The 10,517-nt window shown below is 37.3% G+C and overlaps 2 protein-coding genes across 5 annotated transcripts; one reads left to right on the forward strand and one right to left on the reverse strand.

Moving 5' to 3' along the window:
• Positions 1-4,523, forward strand: LOC131001612 (serine/threonine-protein kinase Nek6-like). 2 transcript variants are annotated; one of them, XM_057928142.1, is made up of 14 exons: positions 1-470; positions 559-683; positions 1,225-1,291; positions 1,654-1,719; positions 1,802-1,848; positions 2,001-2,046; positions 2,137-2,217; positions 2,296-2,338; positions 2,437-2,486; positions 2,565-2,646; positions 2,729-2,778; positions 2,859-2,932; positions 3,019-3,070; positions 3,146-4,523. In XM_057928142.1, the coding sequence occupies exons 2-14, from the start codon at positions 565-567 to the stop codon at positions 4,202-4,204; spliced, it is 1,836 nt and encodes a 611-aa protein (XP_057784125.1). In that variant the 5' UTR covers positions 1-470; positions 559-564; the 3' UTR covers positions 4,205-4,523. The 2 variants fall into 2 exon arrangements, with proteins under 2 accessions (XP_057784125.1, XP_057784134.1); XM_057928151.1 differs by having other exon boundaries at positions 34-470; positions 543-683.
• Positions 4,524-6,075: 1,552 nt separating this feature from the next.
• LOC131001691 (carboxyl-terminal-processing peptidase 3, chloroplastic) lies at positions 6,076-9,469 on the reverse strand. Of its 3 annotated transcripts, none has more exons than XM_057928270.1 (12): positions 8,942-9,469; positions 8,635-8,716; positions 8,281-8,411; positions 8,098-8,184; positions 7,861-7,939; positions 7,545-7,633; positions 7,396-7,428; positions 7,171-7,290; positions 7,000-7,086; positions 6,768-6,917; positions 6,573-6,680; positions 6,076-6,494 (listed from the first exon to the last, which is right to left on the reverse strand). In XM_057928270.1, the coding sequence occupies exons 1-12, from the start codon at positions 9,275-9,277 to the stop codon at positions 6,246-6,248; spliced, it is 1,551 nt and encodes a 516-aa protein (XP_057784253.1). In that variant the 5' UTR covers positions 9,278-9,469; the 3' UTR covers positions 6,076-6,245. The 3 variants fall into 3 exon arrangements, with proteins under 3 accessions (XP_057784253.1, XP_057784268.1, XP_057784261.1); XM_057928285.1 differs by having other exon boundaries at positions 8,515-8,716; positions 8,942-9,008; XM_057928278.1 differs by having other exon boundaries at positions 8,515-9,423.
• Positions 9,470-10,517: the final 1,048 nt, after the last annotated feature.

Genomic DNA, 10,517 nt, shown 5'->3' on the forward strand with positions numbered 1-10,517 from the left:
GTGGTGTGATCTACAGATTCTGACCCTTCGTTTAATCTCATTTGTCTAGTTTATTCAGGTAGATCAACTTTCTCCACAACCACACTATGCTTTTTCAGCTTTAATTAAGCCGCTTTTCCTCGCAATCAATTCTTTAATTCTACATTTGTGACTCTAATTTGCTGCATGAGCCGCACCACTCTCTCTCTCTCTCTCTCTCTCTCTCTCTCTCTCTCTCACACACACACACACACAAACTATGGTGTAGCCTGTATCATAACTTTTTGTACAACGCCACAACTCTTTCTTTGAAGGAGTCTGAGATAGCTATAATTACACCCAATAAATTCAAGAACCATTTTTTTTTTGGGAGGGATCTTCTGCTTGAAGCTGCTGTTTTTGTGCACCCAAGATTTACTTTTTTGGCTTGGTTGCTTGTGGAGGTTTTTTTGCTCTGAAGAATCTGGAAGTTTCTTCTGATTTAGTGCTAGGTGAGTTTATCAACCGATGAATTTTGGTTAAAGTTTGAATCTTTAACTGAAAATAGTGTGACCCATTTGGAGATTCTGGCTTTTGAAGGGCTTAATGGAGAGAGAAAACGGCGTTTCGAAGTCGAAGATGGAAGATTATGAAGCCATAGAGCAGATTGGGAAGGGCGCTTTTGGAGCTGCATTTCTTGTGCGGCATAAAACTGAGAATACGAAGTAAGAATTACTGCTTTCGAGCGCTTTTTCAAAGTCGGTGCATGCAAAAAAGTCTTCGAATATTTTTTAAATTGTTTAGACCCTTGTAGAAATTTAGCTCAAGGGATGCTAACCATGGCTTAGAAATTAGAATAATTTGTGTAATGTATCAATGGCAGTTTATGCGAGCGAGATTTGGTGTAAATCAGAAAGTGAACTATTGAATTTTGTTAGAAATTAGCATCTCTGAAATTTCGGAGGCACCATTTGGTTCTGTGAAAACAAGAAATATATGGTGTTTACTGCTTAAGTTCATTATTGAGTTCTTGATTAATAAGTCTAGGAAGAAGTTGCTGAATATATGTGTTTCATTGTGTAAATTAGCTCGTATATTTTGGATATACGAGCTAATTTAGTGGTTGAGGATACCAGTCTGTTATTGATCCTTCTGAGTTGTGAAGTATTCTGGAACAGAACTATATTTTGATGATTGTTGCTGATATAAGTCAGCATATGGAGTTTTACTCATGTAATTAGTAATTGTTTCTACTATACCTCTCAGGTATGTCCTAAAGAAAATTCGTCTCTCTAAGCAGTTGGAGAAGTTCAAGAGCAAAGCATTCCAGGAGGTTAGCTTAAAACTTTGTGCTGTTGGCTGTCTAGGAAAAACTAGTATCATTATTGCATCTCCTCGTCTTTTATTCATTCCCCATCTTGTTCATTTCTATATGTTCACTGGAATAGCAATTGTGATTGTCATTATGCATTATTGATAAATGCCCTCTTAGCGGCTGAAATTCTTATCCACTATTTCCATAAGTCGAGCAGTTATTTTGTTTGGGATATGAAATAATCTAGATGATAATGATATGGTGAAGCCTTCCTCCAGTATTGATGATTTAGGCATCTAGATTGTTGAACAACCTTGAAGAATCAATGATTTTCACCAATTTGTACGACATATTATAATGTGTGCCCGTGTCTATTGCAGATGGATTTAATTGCAAAACTAAGCCATCCATATATAGTTGAATACAAAGATGCTTGGCTGGAAAAGGTGTGGTGCATATTAATTCGATTTCCACGTCTAAAGCTAATAGAACTGGCTTGAAACTGATGCTTGTTTTTGTTCCTCACAGGGGAACTGTATCTGCATCCTGAGCAACTATTGTGAATCAGGAAATATGTAAGTGCTTTAGCTGAACTCGAACTTAGTCCTCCCTGAATAGCACTTCTGCAACTAGAAATATTTAATGATGCCTTTTCCTAGTATGAAGTCACATATGAGATAGTTGACTCTTTCCCAATATTCTCTATCTTTATGTTTTTGATTTGCAGATCTGATGTAATAAGGAAGGCAAGACGGGCGTATTTTCCGGAGGAGGTAATCTGATTGATATCATCGTAAGAAGTCTCTCTTTTATCTACTTTAGCTAATCCGTGCTGAGTTTCCGATTTTCTTGCTTATGCCCAGAAAATTTGTAAATGGATGACTCAGTTGTTATTAGCTATCGACTATCTTCATTCCAATCGTGTCCTTCATAGGAATCTCAAGGTTTGACACGTGATCATCATTTTTAGTTGGCGTGTATTGTCTTGATTGTTTCTTACACGGAATGTTTTCTCGTTTCAGTTGTCAAACATATTTGTGACAAAGGAAAATAACATTCGTTTAGGTAAGAAGGCCAAAGCAAGTTGTGTTCTCACCTATAACCATCCTTCGTTGGTTTCAATGATGTAATACTGTATATGTTTTCGCTGATGTTATCCACAGGTGACTTCGGATTAGCTAAACTTCTCAACGGGGAAAGCCTAGCCTCATCGGTATGATAACGCAAATTTAAAGATACTATCACTCTATTATGTGCAATATCGGCTAATGATTTCTTTGCGCCAAACTAGGCTGTCGGAACCCCCAACTATATGTGTCCTGAGCTTCTTGCCAATACACCATATGGCTATAAATCAGACATATGGTCTCTAGGTAAACGAGTTAAATCACGAAAATCTTTGCGTTCATTTCACCATTTTTCGTTTCTGAAACTGGTGTTTCTTATTTCTTACAGGGTGCTGTATGTTTGAGATTGCTGCACACCAACAAGCATTCAAAGCACCCGTAAGTTTGACCTCTTTCCGTTGCAGTAAATATATATACGCGTATAGATACATTCTGAATTCGAAAAATGAATGAAATAGGATATGAACGGACTCATCAACAAGATCAACAGATCTTTGATCTCACCAATGCCCATCATATACTCTTCAACTCTGTAAGTTTTCTCAACATTTAAAATTATTTATGCATCTGCTTTAAATTTTATATTTTGCTAAATACAATATAACTATTTGGGGTCAGGAAACAAATTATAAAGAGTATGCTGAGGAAGAGTCCTGAACACAGGCCGACGGTAATTCTGATTTTTCGCTTACATTTGCTCGTAGTGGTAAATATCATACTAATCTGATTTATACGCGCATCATAGGCTGCAGAACTGTTACGACACCCGCATTTGCAGCCATTTCTCCTTCGCTGTCAAAACCTGTCCACTGTTTTCCTCCCTGTGAAGTCTCCCTCTCCCGACACTGCGAACGAGAGATCAAATAGGTCGTCACCCCGTAGCTCTGATGGTGGGAAAAGCTACCTAGAAAGAGAGGTGAAGCTGAAACAGAGGGAGCTGCTTCCTTTATTTGCAGAGAGTATCAATATGCAGCATCCGACTTTACTGGATGATGATGCCTTGATCGAAGATCTACTCGTGACCAAGAGAGTCGACCCGACAAGCTACTCCGGGAAGATGTCTCATGACAGTGAAGACTCGAAGAGTGGGGACACGAGCGAGACGACTGATCACGACAACCATAAGTCTTCGTCGCATCAAGAGAGCATCTACATGATGGACGCTTTGGAAAGACTGGCAAATGCGCTTCGTGAGGAGCAAGAGGAGTATTCTCTCAGAAAGAATATGAAGTTAGGGAAAGCTAATGGAGGAAGTGGGGATCCGAAAATGACGGTGGGGCGCGGGCCCTCAACCGATGAAAAGGTGAGATCTGAAGTTGACGAAGAACCAAGAAGCTCGTCCCACGTAGATGAAAGTACGGGCGAATGTTCTGGAGTGTCCTTGGATAAGGATCACGCGAAGATCACAGATGATGGCATAGTTGAGTCAAGGCAAACGGAGAAAGAAACCAGAGATGGGCCGTTGTTGAATAGCCATGAAGATAGAGCTGATGAGGATCCAGTGAAGATCAAAGATGATGTCTCGACCACACCAAGAACAACCAAGAAAGCAACGGGCGACGATCTACTGTTGAATGCGCGGACTGCAAAGAGCGACAGCAAGCATGAAAATCCAGGTGAACACAGAGCTCATGCTTTAGAATCACTGCTTGAACTGTGTGCACGTTTGCTCAAAGAGCATAAATTTGACGAGCTCTCGGGCGTGCTGAAGGCTTTCGGGGAAGACGCCGTCTCTTCTCGAGAGACGGCTATCTGGCTCTCTAAAAGCTTAATGAATGCCCAGAAACAGGCTGAGAACTCCTAGTTCAACAATTGGGACATGATGATCAATGTTCAGTTTCTAGTGATTTATTGTAAAGTTCAAGTTTGTTTTTTTTGTGGCGTGCTTGTATAATTTGTTTGCAGAGTGTGATTTGAGTTTTAAAGATTGAATCTGTAGAGGAAACAAAGTTAGTTTGATTTTCCTTTTTTTCTTTTTTTTTCTCAAGACTAATGTGAGTCACAAATGAAGTTAGTGTTATTTGAATAGGAAACCATCAAAATGTTGGAAGCTTTGTATTGTTTTGTGGAAATTTTGTAGATATTTGAGCTTGAGACAAGAGTTACTTTTTTCTTGTTCTTTATTATTAGTGAATTTATGTTTTATTAGGTTCTGTACTTTACTAGTTATGAAGTAGTGTTTGTATCATAGCGTTGGGCTGGATGGCCTGAATGTTTTTGGGCCGATTTTTTGAAGTGTAGGCCCTTCCAAAATGCGGGCTTTTTTGACTTGTATGCGGGCCTACGTTGGAATTTCTCGGATCGATTCAATTCGAATCCACGGCCCGGCCAATGCATTAACCGACCCGGTTTGTCCTGATTCAAAATCGAATCGGACCGATTGTGACATCTCTAATTATATTCAATAATTTGGAAAAGGAAAAAAAACAAATCTTCCTAAATTAATGAACGCACCTCATGTCCTCCACGTCATACTTTTATGAATAATAGGGAACTTATGTAATTCTGAAAAATTAAATAAAATATTATGGTATATTCATGGATGTGTAAAATTTTTATTTATAAGCAATTTAACCAATTATTAAGTCATTTATCTTTCTCCCGAGCAACTACAATATATTAAGCTACTTATAATATGGATTAATTCATAATACACAAATGTGTGGCGAGATTATTGTGACAAAGCATTTTCTTAGATAAACTATCAGTATCATTAATAATTAGTATAAGATATAAACTTTGATGTCTTACCAATTTGCTACTATAAATGAATAGGCAAGACGTCCCATCCCGACACTTGCAACCTATCTGTTTCTTTTGCTATTTGGATTTTTAAAAATTACTGTACATTCTGCGTTTTATTAAATTAATTTATGTTAACTGTATCAATGATAATATTGTCGAAAAATAGACAATATTAATTTAACCTTACATTTTTTTTCCTGAAAAAAAAAATACCCATGCGTCATAGCGGAATATTTAATGTGCACCTCCAGTAACGATTACGGGTTACTCTCGTCATAAAAAAAATATTAACAGGAATTTAATATTGAAATTAACCTTTGATTGAGATATACAATCTATACACTTTTCTTTCACATTTATGTGGATCCCATATATAATAATATAAACCTTAAAAGAGAAGGCAAAAATTTGAAGTAAGTTAAAAAAGTACCACTATATAAATTGGGACAACTCCACATAATATCATGCCACAATTCATAGAGAAAACATTCAAATTTATCTTTCACCTTATATTGTTACATTATACTAAAATGGGAAATTTCGGTAAGTCCACCATCCTCTACATTCCTCTATTTTTGGCCGCTGTGAGTGTATTTTGGTCGTCGGCGGCGGCGCAAGATGCAGCAGCGGCGCCGATGCCGGAGGTGGTTGCAGGGAATGGCTTTCAACCTGTAATTTCCTATTTACTTACATTTTCTCCAATTTTATTTTACTTTTTTACAATATTGTTTCTGTAAATTTGAGTATGATTTGAAGACTGAGTGTCCATACATGAGGTTTGTAATACATATTATTTCTTCTGAGTGTGATTTGTACATTGTTTGATTATTATATTGTCATGTTTTGATATGTGTTAATAAAATTTGTCCTTGTCTACGCATTCAATTACACTCTACCATTTTAGGTGGAGGCATTTTGTAACTCAAATAGTTGGAGTGACAATTCTTGATCCCATTATAAAACAAAAAATGAAGAGGTCTGTCTTTCCTAAATGGCTATATATTTACAAAACAATCAAAGTGCTACTATATAGAACCAAGTTTATACACACTATTTAAGGATAAGAAGCAAGGCCTTTTGATGAATGGTCTGTATCACTATCAAGAAGCAGAGCCTTTAGATTCCTGAATATCAAGCTGATGCTCTGCAACCAGTATGCAAGAATCTCTCTCCAAGTTGGATTCGGAGCTCCGAACCTTAAACGGGTCAAGCCTCGGTGCATTTAGCGACTCAGTTGAGCACTGCACATCTGGTGCGATTCCGACCTGATCTATGTCATGAAGTGCAGGAGACAAATACTTAGCTACTGTAATGAAAAGGGCTGATCCATCATGCAGCTCTGTCACACTCTGCAATAACAAGATTGAATTTTTCTGAGTTATCCGACTGAAAATGAGCTACCAACAACTTATTTTGTGATGTTTTACTTGTATTTTTCCTTTGCCGAAGGTTCTGTGTCCAATGAGGGTGGCTCGGCCGTTGTCGTGGAGGGCTCCTGCAAGAATCTCACTAGCACTTGCACTCCCTTCATTTACCTTTATTTGTTTTTTTAAGGCAAAAGAGGAAATTGTTAGGTAACATTGGACACGGGATGCGAATAAACGAGTCAAACTTGAACTTACAAGGACAACGAGGGGATCGCGTGTTAAGGCATGGCCGTCTATCATGTTGATAGGCAGCATGTTCCCCTCTCTGTCGATGGTGTTCACTAGCGTCCCGGTCCCGTCTAGCCATATCTGTGCAACATCAAGTCCTGCTTTCACCAATCCACCCTAAAGAGAGAGGGATGTGTGTGTGAGTGAGAGAGACATAAAAATGGAAATTTGAAGGCTCAAACAAGAAAAGAAGGCTTACTGGATTGTTTCTAAGATCCAAAATGTATGATTGCACACCTTGATTCTCCATATCATAAACTGTGTTTTCCATCTCCATTGCAGCAGTCTATCATTTTTTTGAAAATTTAATAATCCAACTCCATTTAAAAAGGCAAAAAAGGCTATAGAGAAACACCATATATAAGAATACCTGAGAAAAAGTTGAAAGCTTTACATATCCAGTTTTTGATACATGTCCATCAGGTGCTCTGTGGAGAATGATGGCACTAGAAACGGGCGAAAGGTTGATCACTTCGCGTGGTATTCTAACCTTTAAAAGTTCAAATTTTTACGCAGTATTAGGCATAGGCAAATGCAGGCCAAAAAGCTGCATATTTTGATGTTGTATTCTGAAATACCTATACTGGATCTATACCTCTCTGATACAAGGACTCCCCAACTCATCAAACTGGCAAAAACACGAAGAAGAACAAAAGAATCGCGTTTAGATGAAGCTGCACTTGCAAGATTTATGAAACTTTTATAGCAGAAAATGAACAATTTTTTTTGGTGTGGAATGCGCACACTGTGAACTTTTACTGTGACAGTCGTTCCAACGCGTCCCCTTAGTTTCTGTGCAGCTGCTTCGCTGGCCACCCCGTCGAGTCTTTCACCTGAAACAATACCACATTGAAGAAAATATGAAAGAGCTTATACAAGTAGTTTATGGTATCATGAGTGACATAATCTATCTGAACTGAATGTGTTTTGGTGTATGAGAGCGTTTGGATTATTTCTAATTGACACCAAGTGTGTGTTTCGAGCTCACACATCATGGATCAAGACGAGGAGAAAAGCACAGCATTCTTGACTTTTTGATCAAGTTTTAGTGGTTCTATACCGTTTATTTCCATTAGCTCGTCTCCTTCGTGGATGCCAGCACGTGCAGCCGGGCTATTCTCTATGCATGACAGAACAACCTTAAATCGAGACAACAGAGAAAATGTATGTTTCAGTTACAAGCTCTAGCAGCCTAATCATGGAGGCATTTAGGAATTTCAAACAATCTAGTGTAACACACATCCGGACTTATGGAAACGCGTATAATCAACTCTACTTGTGTCTGATCTCAACCTACCAGGTGCCCGGTCTTTGGCTCAGCATTGATGAATAAGCCAACACCCTGCAAATTCCCATCACTTCCTATTCTAAAACCTTGATATTCCTGCAAAGTTGATGTCAAAATGGATAGTAATGTGGCTATTTGTGGAGTCCAGTAATCACACGACAGGACACAATCTTTACGCGGAGTTTTGAATACCTTAGGACTGATGATGCGTGTGAACGGATCACCCAGAGTCGAAAGCATGCCTTTGAGTTTGTTGTATGCAGCATCTTCTGACCTCAGTGGAAACATTTCAACCATTGTCTGCTGCAGTTTCAAGTCCCAATCTGTAAATAATTCACTTCAAATTACATCCTTCTTTTTAGGAAAGCGAGAATTCTAAGCCATTAAACCTAAGATCTTCAACACTATATATCTTTCACCTCTCACCTTAAACTATCTCCAAATCCAACTAGAACACCAAAAGCATCATCTGATAACACCTTCACTCTCTCCCTCCTAGTACCATGATCAAACAAAAGATATTGAAAAGGGCCTTTGTCTACTTACCTTGATGATTGAAAGTTGGATCTATGAAGGTTTCTCGAATCAAGCCCCACGCCTCAACTAGAGTTCTCTGAACTGAATTAACCTGCTCAACCAAGTCAGAACCAAATCCACACAACATTTTCTGCAATCTTCTTCAAGCATCATATCATATACATACAACTATTCGATACCTCAGTCAGTCCACAGTCAAACACTAGCAGTTCACTCTAATTAGACTACATTTTGCAAGCTTTTTTTTTACTTGCTAATTAGACTACATTAAGACATAAACACATATGAAAACAGTAAACTCCTAATACTTGATCACCTCACGAGTGTGAGAAACAGGAAATGCCACCGTGAGAGACTCCGCCGACGCGGGGGAATTGCAGCACAAGGAAACTGCAGCGGCGAAACCAAGCACTCCTCTTCGTACCCTTTTCGACAAATCCTCGTTTTCTGCTAAAGAACTCCCATTCTCCGATTCCAAACTGCCCCTTTTCTTGTCCGAACATTGAATGCTTCTCAATCTCAGATTCTTGGGCTTCAGACAGCTGCTCAACCTCAGAGATCGGCAAGAGAAGAACGGTTTCGAGGTGGGTTTTGATGTGAATTTGGACAGAGTGGAGAGGGTGCAATCAAGATTCGAGTTGAGGGCTTCCATTTTCAGGAGAATCTATTTGATGCAAGAATTTCTTGCTGTGATGAGATTATAACAGCCCCCAAAAGAGTTGGAAATAATGGAGGGAGACGGTTATCATTTTGGTTTCTTGATCCCTGAAGAGGGTGGCGGCCCACGTGAATCTTGAGGTCTGTGGTGGTTAAATTAGTTGCGTGTCTTCGAGTATCTTCGGAGAAACTGACGAATGACGATGAATCATATAACTCGTATATTCTTTTTTCGAGATTTTTATTTCTTTATTTATTCTAGCAAATGTATTTTTCTCATTTCGTTTTCATTAAATTTATATGAAAAATATTTATTTTTATAAATATATATTTTATACCCAAATTTAAGTGAAGCAAAGAAATATCTTTAAATATTGATGATTTTGTTTTGTTTTTTTATAAAATGAGCACATATTTCTTACAAAAATATGATTATATAAGAAATATGTAAGAAAAATTATGGGATGATGGTTAAATTATTGTACATATTCCGATAAAATGTCGAATATATATAGTAACGCTAATAACAAAATAAAAATAATAATTTTCAACATTAAATTAAAGAGTTATTTTTAAAAAAATAGCCTGAACTTTGACATCTAATGACTTTTCCGTCTGAACTTATGATTATTAAAAAAAAGAACCCGTACTTATATTTATTGTTCGATTTATAGTTCAGATCAAAATTTTCAACCACTCTTCAGATCAGAAATACAAATATATCGAACTCAAATAGCCAAAACTAAGTTAAATCAAATGATCATCTTAAGTTGGTCGAAAATTTTGACTCTTATAAATTGAATAACAGAAATAAATAAAAACAATTTTTTTTTGTAATAATTATAAATTCGAGCTAAAAAGTCATCGCGGTTAAAGTTCAGACTATTTTAAGAATAATTCTAAATTTTTCATCTCTAAAAGTATATTTAGACGACCGCACCCGATCATATGATCTAGCTGCTCGATTAAATGATCTAATTCGAAGACTAGATCATTTGATCGAGCAACTAAAATTTTGTTGACCCAATCAATGCTATGACCAAGCGACTAAATTTTTCCTAACCCAATTAGTTTGTCAAATATACTACTTTTGTTGATAAAAAATAGTCCTAACAAGGGGCACAGGTTTTAATAAGTCATTCGTACGTGGCACTTATCATTTTATATACAAATTATAAAAAAAAATAGAAGAATATTTATGTAAATGAATGTGTAAAAATTGTCTCTCAAATATA

The sequence above is a fragment of the Salvia miltiorrhiza genome, chromosome 1 (assembly GCF_028751815.1).
Source record: "Salvia miltiorrhiza cultivar Shanhuang (shh) chromosome 1, IMPLAD_Smil_shh, whole genome shotgun sequence".
In the NCBI taxonomy this organism is placed as follows: domain Eukaryota; kingdom Viridiplantae; phylum Streptophyta; class Magnoliopsida; order Lamiales; family Lamiaceae; genus Salvia; species Salvia miltiorrhiza.